The sequence below is a fragment of the Sinocyclocheilus anshuiensis genome, unplaced genomic scaffold (genome assembly GCF_001515605.1).
Source record: "Sinocyclocheilus anshuiensis isolate Anshui unplaced genomic scaffold, SAMN03320099.WGS_v1.1 scaffold94, whole genome shotgun sequence".
Classification (NCBI taxonomy): Eukaryota; Metazoa; Chordata; class Actinopteri; order Cypriniformes; family Cyprinidae; genus Sinocyclocheilus; species Sinocyclocheilus anshuiensis.
This window is the reverse complement of record NW_015546049.1, coordinates 287,780-313,675: the sequence shown is the minus strand read 5'-3', so window position 1 is coordinate 313,675 and position 25,896 is coordinate 287,780. Positions and strand designations below refer to the sequence as shown.

General features: G+C 38.2%; 1 protein-coding gene across 1 annotated transcript; it reads left to right on the top strand.

Annotated features, from left to right (window-relative positions):
* The first annotated feature begins 2,400 nt into the window (after positions 1-2,400).
* On the top strand, positions 2,401-17,380 carry LOC107699091 (UPF0524 protein C3orf70 homolog A-like). The gene is made up of 2 exons (XM_016500257.1): positions 2,401-2,846; positions 15,595-17,380. Exons 1-2 carry the CDS (start codon positions 2,672-2,674, stop codon positions 16,230-16,232), a joined length of 813 nt encoding a protein of 270 aa, XP_016355743.1. The 5' UTR covers positions 2,401-2,671; the 3' UTR covers positions 16,233-17,380.
* The last annotated feature ends 8,516 nt before the right edge of the window (positions 17,381-25,896 follow it).

Below are 25,896 nucleotides of genomic sequence, written 5' to 3'. Positions count from 1 at the left end.
TGTAATTAAATACTTAGAGAGACAGTATTTTGTATTTGAAATACTTAATGAAGTAGGTCATTTTATTAGCTAATAACAAGGGTTAGCTATTAGCTATTAGCTAAGGGTTATTCTATAGAGCCCTTTAACAGCTAAATATCAGCATTTTTTGGAGTTAATCTTTACTGTTGACAGTGAAATAGCTTGAGGTATACTCTTGAGTAGGACTGGGCATGGTATGACAATAAAGTATGACATTTATAGTATGACAATAAAGTTTAGCAGGACTCCTTAATTTTTGACACGCTGATAAAGAAATGGTAAAGGAGCGATAAAGAAACATGAAAAAGAAATTAAGTGTAGACAAACTTGATCCCTGATAGCACACTAACATCAAGGAGATGTCTATTTGACGTCTGCATTTACATCTGCAAGACATATTTTTTTTAGAGTGTATGCTCATCTGCAATACGTTTGACGTTTCCTATCAGATGTCAAAGATGTTTAGAAGATGTCTTTAAGATAGTTATGATTTAGAATGTATGTAAAACTGACGTCGTTTGTGTCTTAAGAGAACATAAGAAATTAGAAGAAATATGGATCAATATATTAATTAGATATATTGTCTAGTGTTAGGGTTAAAGAATATGTTGTTTATAAGTTGTTCAAGTAGGGGAAAGCACTTCTCTTTCTCTTATGTGTGTATCTAACGCCAGTATTACTAAATGTTATGGCAGCGTCTCTTGCACTTCAAATGAGTGCTTGTTTGTATTTTCAAATGACAAATTACTTGCATTTTAATTAAATACCTTTATCTTATGTGTGTATCTAACTCCAGTATTAGCCTAGTAAATGTAATGACACTGTTTCTTGCACTTCAAATGATTGCTTGTATATATTGTTTATATTTTTGTATTTTCAATTTTTTTATTTTTTTATTTGTATTAAATACATTTCTCACACCAGTATTTTGTATTTTAAATTAAATACATTTGATGAGCAAGTATTTGTAATTTGTAGCAAAAAATGTTTTTATGTATTTGTGCCCATCTCTGATTAATCTTCAAAAACCCTTTTCATTGTGCCTCAGATATCAAATTGTGTTACTTTAAAGGAGACATATTATGCCCCTTTTTACAATATGTAATATAAGTCTCTGGTGTCCCCAGAATGTGTCTGTGAGGTTTCAGCTCAAAATACTCCACAGATCATTTATTATATCATTTTGAAAATGCATATTTTGAGTGGAAGCAGAAACAAGCTGTTTTTCGGGCCTGTCTCTTTAAATGCATATGAGCTGGTGCTCCCTGCCCCCTTTTCAAAGTACTTGAAAGTACTTGAATTTCAGACATATGGATTCAAGGCCTGGAAAGTACTTGAAAACAAACATAGGTCTCCTCGAAAGTGCTTGAATTAAATTTGAAATAAATTTTGTTTATGGCGCTATTTAAAAAATTGTCCTATATGTTCTGTCAAAGACCGAACAAGCGGCACTAATGAATGGGGGTAGAGATGGGGGAGCGCGGAAAAAAAAAACCTGTGTGTTGATGCGCAGCCTAGAGACCTGATTTTTTTTTTTGCAGATTTGCACATGTACAAGGTTTAAAATGTTCATGAAATATTTAAAAAAAAGACTGATGTTTTGAGCAGTTGCATGTTTGAGCTACATTCCTAGATCAAAGATGAAAAAATGGGATTTACAATAAAGTAATTTACAAAATTATGACAGGTGAATTGCCGCTGCTCTCACTACCATCGAGCTAGGTGGGCGTGATTTCAGCAACCAGCTCCCGCCTCTTTGCCCATTTTCGATTATCCGGGAGTGACGCGCTGCCAAGATGGCGACGGCCGGCTCCGCCTACTTTAGGCTTTAAAAACACTTTTCGGAAACCTACGGGTGACGTCACGGACACTACGTCCAAGTTTTTATAGTCTATGATGGAAACTTACAGATCAAGGGGCAGTAATATTATAATGAGATCCCTTTGCAGGTTACCAAGGGAGCGTGCTCTTTCTTCAGATGCCTGCAGAAAAAGGCTTCCCAAAACAAAGTTACTGGGTTAATCTTTTTCACGTTTCCTTGGCTGGTAGATGCACAGGGGACCTGATTATAGCACTTAAAGCCTGGAAAAGTCAGATTTTCATGATATGTCACCTTTAAGAAACGTATATACGTGCCTCAAAATTTTTCCTTTTGACAGAGTTACTAGAGGAACCATTGTCTGTTTAGAGACCTTAGAGGAAATTATGGGTGCCATTTTGCAAATTCCTCAGAGGACTGAAAGGCTACGATAGGTTATTTCCCTTTTTACAGACAACAGTTCTTTGACAAACCTACAGTCAATGCGTGGAAATGCGCGCATGCATTCATAACACAGAGAGAGAGAGACGGAAAATCCGTCTTCTACAATAAGTATCCAGATCAATCTCTGTGTCAATCTGAAGCTGTTTATACGGACACATTTGGCACGGCGATCTTTAGTGCAGAAGTAACGGTTTTAGAGGCAGATCGAGCGGAAACGATATGTTTTTGTATAAGGGTTAGAAGTGGAATTTGGATAGCCGAAGTCTTGGGCGTATCTCCACTTTTGTTCATTTATTGTCGAACTGAAAAACAGCCGACGCAGAGCGCATCTGGTCTTCCCCGAGCGCACGGTGCTGATGAGGGCTTTGTCGGCGTGATCCGTGCGCGATGGCCGCTTCGGGCGGACAGAAGAGTGAGAAGTTAGATGAAGCTCAGGCTCTAGCGAGGAGTTGCGCGGGGCGACCTGACTTTCTGCCCTGTGATGGACTATCCATCTGCGCCACACACAGTCACGGGAAGTGTTTCAAGCTGCACTGGTGCTGTCATCTGGGCTGGTGCCACTGTAAGTACACACTCTGTTTCTCCAGCATCGGTGAGACTTGGATGGATAAGGATACTATCAGTTGCACAGAATAAACAGTAAATGCCTCAAGACACAAAGAGGATTTTAATGGGTCAGCGCTTGTATCTCTTAACAGTTCACCAGTGGCCAGCAGTTATGTGAGGAAAATGTATGTGTAAAAGACAAAGCTTACCAAAAAGATTTTCAAGGCACCTTTGGGTTGTAATAAAACAAAGATTTAACGCACAGACTCAGGGCAATTCTTTTGTTCCCATTTCTCTTCAGTTCACTAATGCTGACGTCAGTTCTTCAGTTTATTTAGTCTTGCAGTAGCTCTATACCGTCAAATGTTCCGAATGTTATATAACCACGATAACATCTTACACTAGTTCACTAGTAGTCAGTATGTGTACTGTTGCAATTGGAACATTTGGTTTTAAAATATAGCCTTCCTTAAAAATGTAAGGTTACTGTACTTTGAAATGACAGTAATCCAAATATATGCCAATATATTTCACTAATCAGACATTAAATACCCTGCAATCTGATAGATATGTAGTCTAATTTTTTATTAGACCATAATAGCATCTTCTTATCTCATATTCTCAGAGGAATGGGCAATCTTGCGTTTGTGTCACTTATGAAATAGTAAACAAGTGGATAAATGATGCATAGACATCTTAGAAATGACATTGTGAATGTACATAGTTTCTGCTCATCTAAGCAATATTTCAAAATCGATTAAATTACTAGCTTACTATAGACAGCAATTCCACAAGATAGCGGCGATCAGATGCACCTTGTACCACCGGTGGAGGGAGCTGTTTCTTTTTTGCCTTTTCTTATAGGTCTTTATATACAATATACTTATATAAAGCGATAGCTTAATAAATAGCTCATTTCAGCTGGTTGATTGTTTATATAATCCATATGTAAACTATCCTATCAATCAGCTTTAACCTGCTAAATGTGGACTACAGTATAGAGTATTCTAAATATTAACATTAGCTGCTTTGAAAAATATGCAGAATTCTTTCACAAACCTGTCCCTGACAAACCAAACCAAACATCAAAGAATTCAAAATTCAAGACGTCATTAACATTATATAACCCAACCATCATTAACCTAACATTGTTTTAAATAATATGCAATTGTTTAACTATAATGTATTGCACTGTTTACACATTATAAGGAATTAGCAAGGTGCCTAAAAAACCCTTTATTGTCTTCATCTGGAAAAAAAAAACCCGAAAAACACTTTGATTACATTTACCGATATTAAGTTATTTATGGCTCATTCTGTTTTCATAAGCAGTGCGAGGTCTAACATTGTTTAATGTGTGTATGAACATTTTATTAAAAAATATTTATTAGTATAATATATTGACCTTAGTGTAATGATGTGTGTTTTGAGACATTCTTGAAGCCATCTTTTTCTTTTTTATGAGAAATTGTCACATGGTTATATTGTCACTAGTGTTAAAACTCTTAGTTCATTTGTTAAATAACATAATAAAGTAAGCCATCAGCTTTAATAAGACAAAAGCTGAATGGAAAAATTCAGTAGTCAGTAGGTTCAACATTTTTGAGAATTATCCATTATAGTATCTAACTCAAAAGCAGACTCAAAGGGACTTTACAGCTGAAGTGAAACTTGCTAAAATTGTACTAGCAGAAGTGAATTAGTCTAACATGTCCATAATGAATGTGCATTATAGAGGAAGTCAACAGACGAATAAAGATGAGCGCTAAGATGTCTTTATAAGGTAGCGATAAGATCAGGCCATTTCTGGTGTCAGGGGTGTCTGATAAAAAATGGCAGTCATTGTGAGGCTAACAAATGTCATGTGACTGTGAAGGAGGGAGCAGATTCCTTAGATTCCTGAGACCTCTGTGAAATAATCATCTCCAAATGTGTATGTGTATGTGTGTGTATGTCTGTCTGAAAGAAAGAGAGAAAAATCTGTGGGAGCTTTTTAAACACTCAGTGTTTAGATTACACTTCTTAGATTTTACTGTCCAGAAAACCTTTTTTTTTCTGGTTTTCTGGATAGTAAAATTAGGTTGCTAGGTTCTTGTGCTTTTCGATATGCAGTTGCCTCAGGACGGTACTTCTGCCAACAGACTGTCTGATTCTTAAGTCACTTTACCTGTTTAAGATTAGAGCAGCATCACTATGACAAATTATGAAAGAGATGTTCTGTGAAGCATTATCCAGAGTGGAGCAAAACCATCTTGGCTAAACGGTGTGTTTGAGACAAACCCCATAACCTGACTTCAGAAACTCCTCCTTTGTTTAAAACAGAGGGAGCAGAACAGTTAAACTTCTGTTGTACCTGACTTTGTTTTTCAGTTAGCTGTGCACATCCCTTCAAGTTTCCGGGGTTTGGATTTCTTAAACAAATCCAACAATTTTGCTATTTTTCTGACTGACAAGTTGAAAAAGAAATTAATCAGGATATGACAGAAAGTTCACGTAGCTCTGTCAGAGGTCAAGCGCTAGTCTGGGCTTGTTGCTAAATTGGGCTTTTTATCTCAGCTTTAAAAGGTCAGCACAATTTATTCCTAGCTTCAAGCTCTTAGCTTTGGCTTGCTTTTTTAAAGTTCAACCTTTCCCTTTTCTGAAAAAAAAAAAAAAATGATAGCGGTCACCTCATTCAATATAAAATGACAAAGTACAACATCAAACTCACCCAGCATTTGAAATTGAATTGAGAGGTTTTTTTCTTTCTAAAAAAATGTTGAATCCCAGAATTTATTTTATTTTATGTCCTGAAAATCAGTGTTTCCAGGACATTTTATGCACTGTATTGCAAAATTAAAATGTGTAGTTTAGAGAAATATATAGAAAAATGTTTCTATTGAGAAAAATGTATTATACTGGACATAAATAAGCAAACTAAGTCTAAATGAATGATGTTCTTGTTTATATTTTGTGTCCTATTGCTGTCATTCTATTTAAGATCCTAATTCAACTTCCTGTACTTGTAGGTTGCGACCACTACAGGAATTAATTATTACATTAGTGACAAAGCTATGTCTACCCAGACACACCCACACAAAAACATACTGTAACTGTAAAGTTCAGTTGTCACAATAATTAAGCCATTATCTGTTCTCATTAAGGGGAGGATGTTTATGTTTGAAACACTATGAGCATTATGTAAACATGCTAAATATTAAGTTGATACTTTGTGCGATGCGGCACAGGCTCTCAGGCAGAACCAGTGCTGTTTAAAATGGAACAACAAGGTTTCTCTTGGGAGCTTGACTGACATTTGCCCTACTTGTGAGTTGAATTGCTTGAGTTGTGTCTTCTTTCATGACCCGGCAAAGATACTACCAGCATTATACAGAAACTCAGGTGCTCATCTAAAAAAACATTGACTAGGTCAGTTTAATGATAATTACAAGACAGATTAAAGACACCAGGAGAAAGGTTTTGTTGCTTTTGCCAAATACAGTGATTCTTTATGTGTGCTGTCAGGCTTGTTTTGGGCACTGTATAAATGAGGAATACAGTACAATTAGTGGACCATTATGCTAAAAATAAACCCTAGGCAATAAACCCATCTGACATTTCCCACTTATTACATGGCTATGTATAAAATAGCAAAGTTCAGGAGAAACATGTTTTATGCTGTAGACACAGACACACACACACACACACACACACGCACACACGCACACACACACACACTGATCCCAAGATACCATTGTCTTTTAGTCTCACACACTGTACAGTATAAAGCCCAGAGGCGGTTAGAAATGTATTTATACATACTTGCAGGAGTGAATAACTGAATACAGATTGGCTATATCCTTTGAGATAAATCTTTTCAGAGGGGTTCTTTGCAGACCCTGGGGAATTCTGATGTTTTCTACTCTCGTATTCCTCTTTTTCTGTCTTTTATTTGTCTTTGCTGTTTGGGTGCATGTAAACACAGCAGGCGTTGTTCTTGTTTACCTCCCTAAAAGTTAGCAGAAAGATATGCCGTTTGGGCACTTCAAAACATAGAGGATGCTTTTAAGAGTTCACTAAATCTGCTGTGTGCAGTTAGATTTTAATACTTGGAATTTTATTTCCGATTGTTAATATTGTTGTTTTGCAGCCACCAGATGTCTCTGAGATCTAAAATGAAAGACATCCCTCCAAAATGCAAACACATAATGATATGGTTCAGTCCAGAGGCCCTAGTGTTTTGGTGTTCTGGGTGGTGTAATGTTATTCTGTGCTTGTCATGCTCTGATGAAAAAGGACGTGAGAGTGCTAAGTTTCTCCCAGTGGTCTGTGGGGCAGGCCATAGCACATCAGAACTACGAGTTAGCTTTGTTTAGTGTCAGTAATAATATGTCATCCTTCTCTAACGGATGGATTCAGGTGTTGTGCATTTGGACAATACTGGCTTTTGAACTGTGCCAGTGGGGTCACTGCACCTTGGAGACTATCAGGGGCCTCCAAAAGTCTCAGATGCCAAATGATGCGAACTGACATCACGAAACCCTAGGCACCTTCAGTGCATACAGCACAGGCTGATCACTAGAGCCTCCAGACCCCACAACACAAACGGTGTAAGATCATCTCTATAGGAGCCCCAGGACCTTCAGCAAATTCAGCGTAAGCTGATTATTAGAGGCCCCTCAGCATATACATTGTAAGCTGACAAGCAGTGGCTCCAGGGCCCTCAATGCTTACAGTGAAGATTATACTATGAGGCCAAGGGCCATTAGCCTATAAAATGTTAGCTGATTACTAGGGGCCCCAGTCCGCTCAGCAAATACAGTGTAAGCTGTAGGGGCCCCAGTCCCCTCAGCTTATACAGTGTAAGCTATCCAGAAAGGGCTTCAAGGCCCTCGGTGCTTACAGTGAGGGTAGTCACTAGGGGCCCCAGGCCCCTCAGCAAATACAGTGTAAGCTGAGCAGTAGGGGCTTCAGGACCCTTAGTGCTTAAAGTGAAGGTGATCACTAGGGGTCCCATGGCCATTAGTGTATATAGTGTAATTTGATTACACTGATTATATACATACAGTGTAAGCTTTCCAGAAGAGGTCCCAGGCACCTCAGCATGTACAGTGAAAGCTGACCAAAAAGGGCAGCAGGACCATCAGTGCTTACAGTGAAAGTAATCACTAATGGCCAAAGTATACTTCGGTTTTTACGTGTACTCGAGGGTCCGCGTACAGTGTGCATGACGCAACTACTTTGTACGCGCAGGTCACACATGCGCATTGACTTGGTTGTGCACTAAACAGTTGTTCCACATAGTGGCAGCACTGGCATGTTCGACTGTACACATACATTAGCGTACGCGTACAAAAACAAAGTATACTTTGGGCTTAAGGGCCCCAGGCCCCTCAGCATATATAGTGTAAGCTGAACACTAGGGGTCCCAGACATTTCAGAACATACAATGTAAGATGACCAGAAGGAGCTTCAGGGCCCTTAAAGTAAAGGTGATCACTTGGGGCCCCAGGGCCATCAGCACCCTTAGCACATACAGTATAAATTTACCAGTAGTGGCACCAGGCACCTCAGCATTTACAATTTAAGATGACCAGTAGAGGCTCCAGGGCCTGCAGTGCTTACAGTGAAGGTGATACAAGGGGCCCCAGGGCCTTCAGTCTACACAGTGTTCGCGGATCACCAAGAGCCCCCATAGCACACACTGGCAGTATAAAGGCCGGGACACACCAAGCCGACTTCAAAGAACTAGCGGCGACGAAAGCCGACGGTGTTGCTGCCTCACATCTGCGACGCCTGGACCAAAAAGCTATTCTTGAACACACCGCTCAGACTACAGCTGACTGCAAACTAACACGTGTGTTCTGCGCCTGCGTGAGAGGAATTAACTGTCTATATCAGCAGCTATCAATAGTATATAGTCGTCATTCAAAAGGGGAAACCGAAACAATGATATACGAGATATACACAGATATACGAAAGCAAATAAAGCAGTGCTTGCTTACCATTTTGAATATCAGTTATGTTGATAACTTCCTTCATTTTAAGCAGCTCATATTGTTATGAAAATATTTGCATATTGGAATGCTTGGGTAAGATCACGTGACATTAGAACAGCCTTCTGTCTGTGCCGCCTTCATTTACTTGCTCGTTTTCATCACTTTCGCTTTAATTCTCGGGCATTGGCTCGTTCGCTAACTTGAACATCCAATTAGATTTCTCACTCTCGCCAACGGCCCCGACACTAATTCAACATGTTGAATTGGGCAAACTGCTGCCGATGTGAGCTGACATGTGGAACACACCAAAAAAACTAGCCCGACCAACCATCGGCTTGGTGTGTCCCGGCCTTAAAATGATCACCAGGGGCCCCAGGGCCATCAGCCTGTACCATAGTTAGCCAATGGGATTTAGAGAAACAAGAATAACTAGATAGTAAAGTTTGTAGACAAACTTTAAGTTGGCTTGAAAAAGCCTAACTAGAAAGTTTGAAGTAGTTTTAAAAGCTTTATGTTTGAAGGTTTTCAGTTTTAACTAGTTTAAAGTAGTTTTAAAGTTTGGAAGACAATGCAATTTATCAGATAGATAGATAGATAGATAGATAGGAAATATTACATTAAATTAGAAATTTTAGATGTAGATTAATAGATTCTATGGTGTTTCTATGTGGTTTCTATGGTGTTGCTATGCGGTTGCTAAGGTACCCGGGGTGGTTGCTAAGGTGTTGCTATGCGGTTGCTAAGTCGGATCAGTCTGAAAAGATATAGCAACCCGAGTCAGAACAGTCTGAAGGTCTGGGCCGAGTTTGGTGGTTCTAGCTTGAAAGCTCTAGGAGGAGATAGTGTTTACATTTTGGCTCAGAAGAATAATAATAAGATTAAATAGTAAATCAGTAAGTTGGCTTTTTCAAGCCAACTTAATAATTGTGATGATGGTCAGGAGTCTGAATCGAACAAACTTTAAACAAATATCATCTTGCTTGAATTATTCATAAAAAATATAAACCAGATGGATAGAGTGTTCTCCTCAGTAAACAGCACTCTAAAACTGTAAAAAAAAAAAAAGTGTAATTGGTGCTCAATGAGGCTTCATATAAGCACAGCGTGATGCTCAGTCTGTTCTTGAAGCCAGTCTGGACTGGCAAGGAAACCTATCAGACATACATACACAGAAACTGAGAGGGAGAGAGTCAGACAGACAAAGAGTGAATGTTCTACCTGAGATGAACCGAGACCGAAGTGTGAATATGGCATTGCCTGTCTAATCCTGATGAATGATTCACACTCAGGGATTTTCAAGGACTTCATCATCAGTCTTCATCCAAGCTCACCTTCACACTTCTCTGAGACCAGTCCAATGTGTAATTACAGATGAGCAGGACAGAGAGATTGTAGGAGTGTAGAGCTCAACTCCTCTCATCTGTGACTTCACTTTTCTAATCAGGGTTCTCTCTCAACCTTTTATCAAGACGTTCATCTCACACAGTATGAGTGGCACCCACCCTCACCCCTGCTTTCACCAAAGTTATTGAGAGATTCTATTTTAAAGATGCAACAAAACAGACACAAATATCAAATTGTATAAGTCAAATCCTTTAAATAGAAGCTGTATTTTTTGTAAATGAACTTCTCCAGACTTCTGGCAGCCACTCACCATTTATGTGAAGTATATAGTCTGCAGAGAGAAAGTAGGGCTCTTACAGTGAAAAGTTTTTACGTGTGTACATCCAGGCAGAACATTTAAAATAAATTAAAAATCTGACTTTATTTAATAATCTTTATGTCTTTACAATCCCATATGTTATTTTGTTGAGGTCATTATGAACTGCAAAATTTGCTGGTTTGGAATAGAAAAGAGCTGTGCAATGATTCTTCAAAAATCATATTTTTGTGTACCCCAGAAAACAATAACATGGGATTGGAATTTGTCTGTTAAAGGGATCGCTCATGGCAGTCATTACTCAGACCTTACTATTTTAAATAGTATAGGAGTCCAAGCAAAATTGGACCCCACTGACTTTAATTGTATGGAAAAGAAAAGTAAAAAATGGGGAGAAGTAATCATTTTCCACTATATACTGTATATTGAGCATGTAAAACGTGTTGAGAAGAACCACTATAGCTGGTCAGCATCCTATTTTCTGTTTTTAACTAGCTTAACCACCTTAACCAAAAAGGCTTCCTTGGTGAAGCATCAGAAATATCACCAACTAGATTTTGGTGGTGATCCACCAACAAGACCAACACAAAACTAACATAAACCAGCTAGATCAACCTCAAAGCACATATAAAAATAAAGTAGAGTACTCAAAATCAAAATACAATGGTAATAAGTCCAAGTCATTGGTTTGCACTTAAAATGGACTCCTCTATTCTCAAGCGCAATGTATGGAAGTTGCTGGTTTGCATTAAGACATTTTATTTAGAGCTAGGTCACAGTCATAAGTAATCGTGATTAAAACAATATAAAATTTAAAGTATTGTAAATGCAAATTCATAATTACTCAAAATAGTGCCTTGATTCAAGTTTAAAGTCACCAGCTCTCATTTCTGATCACTTAGGTTCCATGTGTGTAAAACGGGATATGGAAAGTCCTGCTCACGTCCGCCTGTAAACCCTGATTGTAACACTCTAAAAAATGCTGGGTTGTTTCAACCCAACTTTGGGTCAAATATGGACTAACCCAACTGTTGGGTTAAATTTTTACATTAAATTTTTAACCCAAAAGTTGGGTTAGTCCATATTTGACTCAAAGTTGGGTTGAAACAACCCAGCATTTTTTAGAGTGCATCAGGCTTTGTTTGCACAATATTTGTATGAGCACAAGAATTTAAAAATAAGAATACCAACAATCACAAGAGCAGTTCTTATCTGTTGATACACACATTCTGTGGTTCCCAGTCAGCAGAGGTTTTAAATGTCCTCATATGGACCTTTAGTAATTCTTCACTGATAAAACTCAAAGTAAAATCCCATTTATTTATATGTCCCGCATGTCTAAAAGTGGTTTCCAGTTTCATTAGCTTTCATCATTTCGTCAAAAACAGACTGGAAACAGCAGCTCTGAAGCTTTCTGTTTTGCTGTAAATGGAGTGGGTGGGTAAGCTTTCAATTAGGTACAGTGCTCCCCTTCTAGCACTCAGCATGGTCTGCTAACCCGTCACATGGTTAATGATTTGTAGTTGGCCTATAATATACTGTATTATACGGTCAATGACACATGGTCAATTATATCTGTCATGTGCAGAATGACCCAATTACTGAGCTGATTTAGCAGGATAGTCTACCACAAAGATTTTCTTATGAAAACTCACTGGTGGCCTGTTATGACTAGTGTCAAACGGTTCGCATGTCACTTGTAGAATTTTTCAAGCAGCTTTCAACAGATTCGATAAAAAAAGAAAATGTTAAAAATTTAATTCAACATTATAATACTGGAAATCACAAGAAGTAACACATTTCTGTATTCATTAGCAAACTTTAAACTGTAAACATCTGCACAATTTTGCTGTGCTCTTTAATGACGTTAAGAAATAATAATTAACCCGTACGAAAATGTAATATTCCACGACATTCTAATTTATTGAGATGCACCTGTATGTACATATATAACATTTCCATATATGACAAATATTGTCATATGAAGTAAAAACATATATGAAAGCTGTTAGAAATTGGAACAATCTCATATATTAACATATATATCTATCCCATACAAATATGCTTGTTTATGTATAATACATTTTTGGACACATATGTCATGTACATGTATATCCATCCTAAAACCTGTCGATACATCGTGATACTATACAAGTAAATATGAAAGATATGTATTTAAAACATTTGTTACAAAAACATATATAAAAATAAAGACACATACACAGAATTTATGGTGTTTTAATAAAGTTGCATATACATAAAATATTTTTTTTGACATATGTTATTGCTACATATAATACCATATAAAAATCATCATACAGATATTAACATACATACATATTTTACTATGGAGAGTTTATTTATATTATAAACTTATATATACCCAGAGAATGTATGTACAGTATGTGAAAATTATATATGGCCTTATAAGTAACATATATGGCAATATCACTCTTGATATAGGGCAATAAATGTCATTTCTGCATGGGAACTCATGGAAACATTAAGGTCAGCAGCACAATTACTTTACTAATGATTAAACACTAATTATGTTTTATTTGAGTCTCTTCTGTTAATTAGCATTACACACATTCACACATCTACATCAGATCAGACAACATATACTCAGTCTGGAGGATAGTGACAGATATAAACACACTTTTTAAGGGCAGTATGCATGTTTTTGTTCCTAATAAAGTCTTTCCTTTTGGGAAGCTTAATCTAAAAAGACAGACATGACAGTTACAATTAGAGTGGCAGAAGAATACTTGTTCTCGACAGGATGTTGATGTGATTATTACGAGGGATAGTTTTTTTCTTCGTGGCTAAGAGTTTCTGTACAGGCCTCAAGGCATCTATCATTTCACATTTCACACATGACTGCAAACACTTGTTATTTCAGATCCATAGCGATGTGGAGGCAATTGTTATGTAGATACATTCATCCTGCTTTCAGATTCTTTAGCTTGGCAGTAGAAAAAGTGAAAGTGGTGTAGTCACAAAAATGGTCAGTGACTGTACCGAATAGTGGGCTTAGAGATATTGGCTCTTGTTCTTATGACTGGGTAACTGGGGCAAGCCTTTTTTCCCTTCAATTAAGTAGGCTTGCTTTGTCTTCTTTTTTCCATCAAAAGCAGATTAACATTTCATTCTAGCACAGCTAACATGAATCTAGGCATATAGTAGGCAGCCTATTTAAGTCAGTTCCCTATGTCATATGCTTTGAATTAGATTTTTGTCATGTCTGTTCATATAATTCATATTGTGAACTGTACGAATCCCTGTATGATTTTTTTTGTTGTCTCTCTGTCCTATTTGCCTTTAACAATATATTTTTGGCATTTTTACCTTCATCATAGAGGACAGTAGGCATTTGACAGAGTGCAATGTGGAAGAGAAAGAGAAGAAAAGTACCACAAGCCAGGACTCAGACTCAGGTCGCCTAAAGCACAACCACACCATGTGTCAGAGCACTGCCCACCAGGCTATCTGCTCCAACAACACACATTTTAATGTATATACCATACAACCCCTCCCAGTTTTTGTTCCCATAATTTACAAATTGCATATACTGCATATACATATTAAGCAGACCCAGGATTGAGAGTGTTGAAAGAAGTTGCACAGTCAAGGAAAAACATAATGAGAAATTGTCAGTAACTGCCACAGTTGAATGACATTTATCAATGCTGTTGGAAATTCAAGGTGCTTTCACTTGTTTAGGAGTTGAGATAAATAGTAAATCAACAAGGTGGAAAAATAGCTGGATAGAGCAGATTAAAGTGTGCTATGCTACAGAAAATGGTGTTTCGGACCAGATATCTGTGATACCAGACTGCTTTTTGTCATCTCTAAATGAGTAGATTCGGATTAGATTGAAATGATTCTTTCTCCAGCCTCACAGCCAGCTGGGCCTCAGAATGTTCCAGAACAAAGAATCTATTCTATCTTTGTAGGGAATTCTGCCTTTGAGATACTAGCCATCACACTCAAACTCTATTCACTTTATGGGGGAAATGCAGTGGAATTGCTTTTAGATGAGATACACCTGTGAACTTTTTACAAAGAGAATGTTAAGACTGACCCACACAAAAAATGTTCCAAAAACTATGGAGTCAAATGAGAGAGAAAAAAAAAAAATTGTAAATGTGCTTGCTCTTGTGTCTCATGATAAACGCCTCAAGTGCTCCCCTTTCAGGTAATCTGTGATTTGTGGGACAATGAAATAATGCTTGTATTTGTTTTATGGATGGATTAATTTATCTAAACATGAATTAAAATGCATTCATTCAAGAAGTACTAAAAAAAAAAAAAACACTACAAAATTTCCAAAAACCTAAACTAAAAATTAATAAAATTAAATTTAAAAAGAATAATAAAAACTATAATGGTATCTCATTGATGCTAAAATAACACTGCTGTTCTGTGATGCACGTTTTTGATTTCTGAAACTGTATTATATGTATAATTAATAATTTTTTCCTGATATCATAATGAAGATTAAAAACTGATTCTTAAAAAAAAAGTAGTTTGACAGTGCTTTTAGAGACTGTTATTTCTGCTTCCCTGCTTATTAATATTTGAAAAATGTGCAGAAAAAAGCATAAAATGTACATTGTATTTTAAAATATATATTTTTGCATAACTGTATTCCCTTATACATTACATGTCTGCTTTATGACCTCTAAAGTTGAGAATTTGCCACGTGCTTTCCATCCTGTGTGAGATTGCTGCTTGTGAAAGAATCATTTCTGTCCTATGTGAAAGAGTAACACTTTCAGATAGTAACATGTGTTGTACTGTGCAAGTATCTAGCAACTTGTAACAGCATCTATCACAGCTATCACTTGCACAGCAGACAAATCAATAACAGCTTAAGACTATATCAACTCTCCAATGGGATTTGAATTTAAGTTTTCAGCAAGAACATACTTATTTTTGCTCAACCTCACTTTTTTGGCATGCATTTTTTAGGAAGTTCTCTCACATTCAGTTGGTGATATCAGTGTCTCCTGCTGCTCAGAAAGAATTGTTTTGGGGCATCTATTGTATTCAGTACATGTGAATGTACATTATGAATGTTATTGAAGAGCAAAAAGTTCAATCTGCTATTTTTCTCTTTGCAGGTAAATATGTCTACCAACCCATGACCAGTGTATGCCAACTTCCCAGCACGCTGGTTCCAGTTGCCCCCTCAGCTCACACCCACACCATGAACCTTTCCATCTCCCTGGCTGAGCGCTTTCTCAGGACAGCTCCCAAGTTCCAGGCTCCACCCTGCCCAGAGTTGCCCGAGTTCTGCGTCATCTCTGACCTCTTTGTGGATGATTACATGGTCAAACGTATCAATGGGAAGATGTGTTATGTGCAAAGGCCGCCTCCACCTACACCAAATCCCACACACCAACCCCAAACGCAGGCACCTCAACGTGCATCCCAACGTACCAACAAGCACACACGGCAGGTGGGCCCAACTATTAAGCACGGCCAACCAAACGAGAAGATCTCAGGCCCTAAAATGGACCACTGCTCCTCTCCCTCCAGCTCAGAAGACTCTGGAATTAATGCATTGGGTCTGCACTACATGGAATCATGCGATGAGGACTTCTGTGTGGATGATGATGATGAGGAAGAAGAGGATGATGAGCTGAGTACCGATGGGGACTCCAGTCCCAGTAGCCTCTGGGACCAGGATGAGTGCACTTTACTGTCACCGTCCAAATCAATGGTTGAGATCATTGAGAAGATTGAGACAACGGTTTGACGTGCCTGTCAGTTAATACCACAGTTGGAATTCCTCAGTCTCGGAAACACTTCCCTACACTATCTGCAGGTGCATGCGTTCAGTGAGCCAGTGCAAGCACACGCTCCCTGTTATGGCAGTGCCATCCGAGGTTGTCCCCGAAGAAATCTCGAGAGATGAGTCATGGCAACTCTCTCCTGTACTTACTACAACTCTCATTTTCCCTCTAGTCCCTTATGCATGGGGAGGCTAATGTAGGTTACACGCAAGTAAGTGCGCTGACAAACACATATCGTGAGAACTTTGACCAAATGGGACTCAATAGATGATAGAATATTTCATGGATGAACAGATGTAAGAAAGTCAAACTCAAAAATACGAGGCTATGTCTCTCTTTAGAGGGCTCAGACGCACTCTGTCCAATGCATAGAAATGGAAGAGGGGATGGCTGATGCAATATGGAGAGATCTAGACTAAGATGGTCTGTGTGTGTTAGGAGGATGGAGAGTGCTACAAAGATAGAAGGAGAAAGAGTGAGGGAGAGAGAGAGTCTTTCAACGTCCTCCTGTTAGGAGAATCAGTCAGAACAGTGGCTAAATCATGCATGAGCTCAGAGGATGGTAATGAAACTTTGCGATGAAAAGAGATTGAGGCTTGTGCTTGAGGGAATGCCCCTTTTCTCAAACTCTCTCACATGCAGAGATTCCTTGGAGGCAGCCAAGGGTTCATTACCAGACATTTCGTGTCTGGCACCAGACTGTGGGGTGGACCAATCCTCCCATCGTCATAGTCCTCAAAGTTTGTGGCTTCTTTAGGAATAGAAAACAACTTTTTGACAATCTGTTATAGAAAAAGTAGGTTTAAGATAAATTCTGCAATAAAATTGGAATAAAATTGCGTTGTTCATCCCCCAAGAATCCCATTGTGGTCTATGTTCGAATCTGTCAAGCGCCTGTAATACTTTGAAGTATGTGGCGCATCATTGACAAAGCCAGAGGACTGCTTAGTGGCTATTCACAAAAGATGCGTTTTTGTGTCCATCTTCCCTGTTTTTTAATTGTTGGTCAACATAAATGTGCTGGACAGATGCTATTGTTCCTTGCCGTTTTTCTTACAGCTGCATTTTAAGGGATAGTTCACCCAGACATTTCAATTCTGTCATAATTTACTCACTGTTATGTCTACACAAACCTGTATGAATTTCTTCTGTGAAAGATTTTGAGATTATTTTGAGAAATGTATTGTAAATGTAATTTGGAAGATGCTTTTTGCAAAACAACTTACATTGGATTCATCAGGTAAACATTGTATCAAACCCATAACCTAGACATTGCTGGTAGCATGCCTGAGCTACAGGAATGCTAAAAACCAGCTTTCAGGTCATTTCTGTTGCCCCTGTCTAGCTGTATTTAATGCAAGAACGCACCCTATGTGAAGGGCCCCTTAAGTGTCCCTTTGAGTTGTTTGAGATCTTCACTGGCTGAAACAATTTCATTTTTTGAAGGGTTTAAGAACATTTGGTCCATTCAGACTTGCCATAGCATCTCTGGATCTTTTTTAATCATTGTATTCAAATGTATCTTATTATATTAAGAAAAATATGTTAACTACCCAAGCACAGTTATAGACTGGCCCAAAATGTTTAAAAAAAACCCCCACCAAGGCCTATGTCAGGTCCAGCATGTCAAGAAGTGCTTCTTAGCGTTGGTTTAAGCACATGAAACCATTGCTATCACTGCTGAGGTGGAATAAAGGGATTACAACTTAACAAAAAAAAAATAAATAAATAAAGTTATGACAATAAATGTACTAATTAGGGGGCTATGAGCTGAGACTGCCAAGGATGTAATGACTGGATGAAAACCAAGTGAACCCTTTTAATCATCCAACCTCATTTATTTTATAAGTATTGGCTCAAAAATTTTATACTAGCTTGCTTGTCAAACCCATGTAATATATAAGCACATATGTAACTTCACTGCCTGAACAAAAATACACATTTTGGAGTTCCTCTGATCATGGAAGGACCATGATCCATAGATGGTGCAGGTATGATTCTCTCCTTCTTACTGAATGAATGAATATGACTATCCCTGTCTCTGCAGTTTTCATAACAGGGACTGATACTGTAGCTACAAATATATACTGTAGACACACAAATGTTTATCAAATATTTAAATATACCCTTTTGTTTTGCTTTTTTCTTATATCAGCTATTGTTAACTCACCTCTTTTTTTTTCTTATAAAGAAATATAGAAAATAAGAAATGTTTCTGTCTTTCATTCTGAAAATATGCTCATGCATTTTGGTTAATTCCAACCTTAAGTGTTACGCATAAGTGTTAATATATTTTCACAGAAACAATCTTGTATGGATCTTCAGCTGTTAAAGGTTAACTACATTGCCCTTTTAATCCCAGATCATCCTAAAGAACTCCCAGTTCAATGTACCTCCTTCATTATCAGAAGAGAGGATATTTTGGAATCATAGAGGAACAGTTAGCTGAGAAACCTGTTTAAAGGCACTGAAGCAGTAAGACCTTATGCCTACTTGGAAAGCAGATGGGTGCTAACAGGAAGAGGCTCCATGGAATACAAGCCTGAACCAATGAAATAACAGACCACAAAATGTCCCAATGTTGCTGTGCACACTTGGATCTCTATTAAGGCTAATGCACACACATCCAGAACACCCTATATATCAATGCTTCTAATAACTGCATTTTTGGTTTAGGGGTATGACTGACCCATTAAAGGAATAGTTCACCCAAAAATGAAAATTTACTGAAAATGTTCTCACCTTCAGGCCATCCAAGATGTACTGTAGATAGTTTCTTTATGGGAACAGACTTGGAGAAATGTAGCATTACATCACTTGCTTACCAGTGGGTCCTCTGCAGTGAATGGGTGCCGTGAGAATGAGAGTGATAAGAACATCTACAGTCCATCAATTAACATCTTGTGAAGTGAAAAGCTGTGTGTTTGTAAGAAACATTTTTTTATTTTATAATTTTAACTTGTATTGTACATAACTGTTAACATCTTGCAGCAAGTGCAGACTTTTATCATATACCCGATATCAGTAGAAGTGTTATTGATTGACAGGGAGGAAAGATAGTACCGAGAGCTGCTCGGACAAAGGCCACAATTCATTTGCAATTGAGAGAGGCAGGTGGAATGGAGAGCCGGCACAATCCTTTAAATGAGCACTAGAGAATTGGAGTGCCTGTCACAGATGCTAGAAACTGCTACTGCGAATAAAAATAAAAAGGCAATACTAGATTTAAACAGATACAATATTTGGGGATATTATTTACAATTATAAGAAATACAGTTAAAATTCTAAGTTTTGCACAAACTTTTTTTTTTTACCTCTAGTAAAAATAGACTTCCATAATTTCTTATACTGCATGTTCATTTGAAACAAATATTTGTATTGTATTCCCATTCCTTACAATATTCAACTTTGCTTACATTACCCCAAACTTGTGAACAGTAAGATATTACTACATGAACTAACATGCCAGGTAACTGCAATTACATTGCATTCACATGTTATAAAATGAATGATGCAATGCTATGTAAACCAGAGCAGATGCCTGCAACAGAGCACAGCTTTATGGATGCAGGGGGAAGAAAATAAGGTAGTCTATCAAGACTTGGAATCAATCCCGCTCAACCACTGGTAGGGGTACCAGACTGCATCAGTCTTGCAAACAGAATGACTGAGGCGATGCATAACAAGATGAAGACATGAAAAGTGATGGGAGAAACAGTTGACTGTAATGCTCACATCATTGTCCACAGATCTGAAGAATCCACTCAATAATAGCGCACACAGGAAACTCGTGCTAATGAGCAAACCGAAATGTTGGATCCAGCATGCACTCATCACCACAGGTTGTCAGGGAGACATTTATCTGGGGATCAGAGGAGAGAGAGAAATAAACAAATATAGCTACAAGGTATCCTGTAGATAGAGAGAGGGAGGAGACTTTCATTTCTGAACTTAGAAAAAGTACAAAGAAGTGCACAGTCAGTCTCAAGACCATCTAGAAACACAGAGCTCATCTCATTAGATATGTGCTCTAGTTGAAACCATTAGAGGAGAATTAGACCATTACTCCAGGGCTGGCATCATTTGCAAAAAGTAAACAGCCTTTTCTTTCATTGTCAGAATGTGCTGGTGGGGTTCACTCAGTTTGATGGGGTCTGATGTTGTTAATCTTCATGCAAACAGTGCAGCACAGCAGGCAGAGAACTAGACTGAGAAACATCCATAGAATTCAGCTAATTAATCCAAGCTAACCTAAGGCAAAAAAAAAAAAAAACACCAACTGGCTTACAAAAGCATCAGTGAGAAAAGCATACTTTTTTGCTTTGAGCTGAAAATTGGAAATAAAATTCGGAATACCACTATAAAAAGTTAAACATTTTTAAGACAGCTTTTTTTTTAGCTGAGAGACACCTCTAAATGAATTGTGTGTGACTGCATGATTGTGTTTGGTCCATATTAACAACATATTAAAATAATATTTCAGTGAGGTGGCATTTACAGCATTCTTAATCTTAGCTTGTTATCCAAAATAAACACTTTATCAAAAGTTATGACACCTACAGTGGATATAGAAAAGAATCTCTCCCCTTTAAAATAATCACATTTTGTTGCTTTGCAGCCTGAAATGAAGATGGACACCGTTTTTTTTTTTCCAGCTGTATTTACTCAGTGCAACTTATAACATCCAAGTGAAAGATATCTAACATGTCAGAAAAAAATAAGTAAAAAAACAGAATCACTGAGTTGAAAGGATCACCCCCTTGTGTCATTCTTTTTTTTTAACCACCTTTTGCTTTAATTACAGCCTTTAGTCTGTTGGGATATGTCTCTGTCTCCACTAAAGTGTGCTTTGGGTCATTGTCATGTTGGAAGGTAAACCTTCTTCCCATTGACAACTTTCTGGCAGAGGGCAGCAGATTTTCCTCAAGAATTTGATGGTATTTTGCCTCATTCATTTTTTCTACTATCCTGACAAGTTCTCCAGTCCCTGCTGCAGAGAAACACCCCCATAACAGGATATTACCACCTCCATGCTTTACTGTAGGAATGCTGTTATTTGGATGGTGAGTTGTATTGGATTTCCACCAGACATATCGTTTGGTGTTGAGGCCAGATAATTCAATTTTAGTCTCATCTGACCTCAGAATCTTCAAGGTACATGTTGGCAAAGCCTTAATGTTGTATGTTTGACAGGGTTGTTTATGCCATTCAGAATTTATTTGAGAATGTCAATTTCAAGTTCCTGAATATAAAATAAATGTGAATTCAGGTAGCAAATATGATTCAGAATATGAATTCATTTTTTTTTGTCATAGAATTTTTATTGTCGCAAATTGCATTTTTACATTTTATACCACCCCATCCACCACACACACACACACACACACATTGTCAGACTCTGTTCCATGTCTCCTGTTGTGTTTTCCTCCCCCACGTGCTCTATGTTTATTTTTAAGCCCATATTTGGTTTTCCGTTCCTGTCCTTATATTCATTTGTTCCAGGTGTTCCTTGTTTAGTTAATTTGATCCCAGGTGTGTCCCATTAGCTTCAGTGTATTTAAAATGTGTTCTGCCCCTCATTTCCCGTCCGCTGTTAAATGTCATTTTGTCTTCTTTGTGATTTCCCGTGTTCCCCGCTTTGAGTTCGTTAAAGTCTTTGGAATTTATGTTACTCCTTGTCTCCTCGCTCCTTCGTACCCATGCTCCCCGTGTGAATCGAGACAGAACAGCGGACCAAAACAGTAAGCAGTGACCCTTCTCCCTTGTTTTTGTTTTCTTTTTGAATAGTCTTGTTTTCCCATTTTTCTGAGAAGGGTCTGGCTGCAGCTTGGCGCTTGCACTCTCAGACGTGCATTCTCAGGCTTGCACTCTCAGACACTTGCGCTTCCACTAGCGATGTCACTTGCAGTCTTTTTTATTTTGCTCTGTTTATTGATTACTTTTTGTTTGAATCTCTCAACATTTTACAACAGTAGCCAGGTGGTGAAGACAAGACAAAAGAAACTAAATTACACTTAACATGGCTTAATGTATTAAGATACATTAAGTGCAATTAAAAGATCAAATTCGATATATAGTTATTATTTCATGTACTACAAGGCAGGCAGATTTTTTTTCAGACTTTCACTTGTCCTCCCATACAGCAAAACTCTTAATGTGGCATAGGCCTAATAACGGATGATAAAGACAATTCAGTAGCCTATATGTCTTGTTGTTGACATGTTAAGTGTTTGTTTTTCTACAGGAAGAAAACGCTTAACAAGAGACTTTGCGCATTGCGTTCATTAAATAGAACAAAATAAAAAAGACTGCAAGTGACGTCGCTAGCGAAAGTGCAAGTGTCTGAGATTGCAAGCCTGAGAATGCACATGAGAGTGCAAGCGCCAAGCTGCAGCCAGACCGTTTTGATTTTTCTCCCCACGGTATGAGGACCGCCCTGCTGTCAAGCTCCCTCAAGCCCGCCGGCCGCGGCTCCCACAAGCCCGCCAGCCGCCCCAGAGCTCGCTCCTGTGTTGGCTCCAGCCCCAGATCTCGCTCAGTGAGGGCTCCTGTTCCCGAGTTTAGCCCACGGAGGGCTCCAGTCCCAGAATCCAATCCAGAGTGCCCACCAGTGCCTGCTCCTCCAGAACACCCTCAGGGCTTCAGCCATAGAGGCGGGGGTGGGGGCCACGGCCTCGGAGGCTGCTCTGCCATGGCCTCCTGGACTGTCTGATCCTCCATGGCCTCCTGAGTTCCCTACTCTGCCATGACCTCCTGGACTGCATGCTCCGCCATGGCTCCCCGAGCTGCCTGATCCTCCATGGTGCCCCGAACGGGTATCACTCTGAGGGACCTCCAGTGCGCCCACCCCCCCCTCGCCATTGGATGTTGTGTGTTCCGGGAGGGGGGAGTTGTATTGGATTTCCACTTTAATTAAATTTTAGTCTCATCTGACCTCAGAATCTTCAAGGTACATGTTGGCAAAGCCTTAATGTTGTATGTTTGACAGGGTTGTTTGCCATTCAGAATTTATTTGAGTGTCAATTTCAAGTTCCTGAATATAAAATAAATGTGAATTCCGGTAGCAAATATGATTCAGAATATGAATTCATTTTTTTTGTCATAGAATTTGTCACAAATTGCATTTTTACATTTTATACCACCCCACACACACACACACACACACACACACACAGTGTCAGACTCTGTTCCATGTGTTGTGTTTTCCTCCCCCACGTGCTCTTTGTTTTTATGCCCATATTTGGTTTTACCGTTCCTGTCCTCATTTGTTCCAGGTGTTCCTTGTTTAGTTTATTTGATCCCATGTGTGTCCCATTAGTTTCTGTGTATTTAAAGTGTGTTCTGCCCCTCGTTTCCCGTCCGCTGTTAAATGTCATTTGGTCTTCTCTGTGATTTCCCATATTCCTGTGTTCTGCTTTGAGTTCATTAAAGTCTTTGGAATTTACTTTACTCCTCATCTCCTCGCTCCTTTGTTCCTGTGCTCCCCGTGTGAATCGTGACACACACACATACAAATACATACACTTACATAGAAGCAAATGTACATGCATAATTGAAATGGTAATAAAGAAAAAGATTAAAAAAAAAAAGATCGGTAACTCTTTATTTTAAGGTGTCCTTGTTACACGTTACTTGTACTTACTATTATAACAATTATGCATAATTACATGCAAGTAACCTTAACCCTAACCATATAGTAAGTACATGTAGTTAATTAATCTTCACTGAATCCATGTCTAAGGTTTGTAAATCATTAAAGAATGTCATAAATTGTTGCCATTTTCAAAAAAAGAACCCCCTACCTCTGATATTGTACTTAATTTTTTTTCAAGTTAAAAAAAGGCCAAATCTTTGAGCCAAACTGAAATAGAAGGGGGTTGTGGGAAGGTTCAAGATAACGGTATTCTGCTCCTAGCAAGAAGAGATGCAAAAGCCATGGACTCAGCATGTCCTGGCACTGAATATGAATTCACATTTTAATATGAGGGAATACACTGAATTTATTTGTCAAATTCCACCTCCTGATCTGAAAGCGAGCCAGTGGCATCATTGACCCCAGGGTAAATAAAAATGTGGATGGACCCTTGCCACATTGTATCATTTTTGATGATTTTGTGCCAAATTTTGAATATGCAGAAACTAAACTTCATGTCAGTGTAGATGAGATGGATGACACGCATATAAATATGATGCATTTACAAGAACAGATGTAAGGGACTTTTTCCAAGTGCTTAAATTCTAAATTTTGCCCACAGAAAGCAAAGATTAACTTTTTTTTTTTTAAGTTTGACATGTTCCTGAAAATGTTAGAGAATGTCTGTTAGGCCTAAAAACAATGCTGCTAGTTACTTGTCACATTAGTGTTGATCGTTCATGTGTATGCACAATATTCTTAGAAATGAACCTTAAAATGTTTAAATGTTCATTGTTCATGTTCATGAAATGTTCAGCATATAATTACACATTGTGTTTTATTCTCCACAGTGTATCTACACCTTAGTGCAACAAAGAGGGAGAATATTCACCAACAAAAAAATTAAAAGATACTTGAGGCACCATTGTGGCTCCATCCTCTGGAGAACCTCTAGAACCTTTTTCAGGGTGCTGATCTCCTGGCACTATGTATCTATATCACAAGTTCATGCTTTCATTTGGCATGCTCTTTATATGCAAAAATCACCTTTTGCATGCACCCGATACACATTTTACTGTATGTGCATCTGATATGCAATTTACAAATTTCACTGATTGAGTTGCAGGAAGCATCAGAACTTTTAAAACCACTAGAACAACACAAACAAATCAAATGGATTTTAAATAAATACAGTAAGAGGAATGAATATGATTTTACTTGTTTATGAAATATAAAATTATGAAATATTAATTATAAAAAAAAAGAAATAAAAAAGAAATACATAATAATAATTATGCTTTACTGTTCTTGCATTTTGTAAGTCCTTCAGAGAACTGTGCTATTTAAAAAAAGTGTCTGAAGTATCTTTTCATTTTCTGAAACATGCCAGTTAGATTTTGAATTCCATGTAATCACTTTAAAGGGGTCATATGATGCAATTTCAAGTTTTCCTTTCTCTTTGGAGTGTTACAAGCTCTTGGTGCATAAAGAAGATCTATAAAGTTGCAAAGACTAAAGTCTCAAATCCAAAGAGATATTCTTTATAAAAGTTGAGTCAACCACGCCTACCTAAAACGGCTTTTACATTTAGATTTACATAACGCCGCCCAAATGTTCACGCAAAGAAAGACGGCGTAACTTTTATTCTCGCTGTAGTATTGTTGTTGCCGCCGCCGCCGCCATGTCGTGAAGGCGCTGTGTTTCATTGTGAAAGTGAAACTACTTTGTTTGGGACGAAGTGGAGTCCAGCCCGGGGTCGTCACATGTGGTTGCCGCAAGGCCGCTGGCCGCGCCGTTCTCTAGCCCACCGTGTGTGACTATAAACACATTTCATTACACCAAATACACCAAATAATGTTCTTTTTAGCAACATCATATGACCCCTTTAAAAGCAATTACAAACATGTGGAACACAGAGTGATCTAAAAACCTGCTTATATCATCTTATTTCCAAGCACAGGGTAACAAGCACACAGACTATACATCACGAAAAG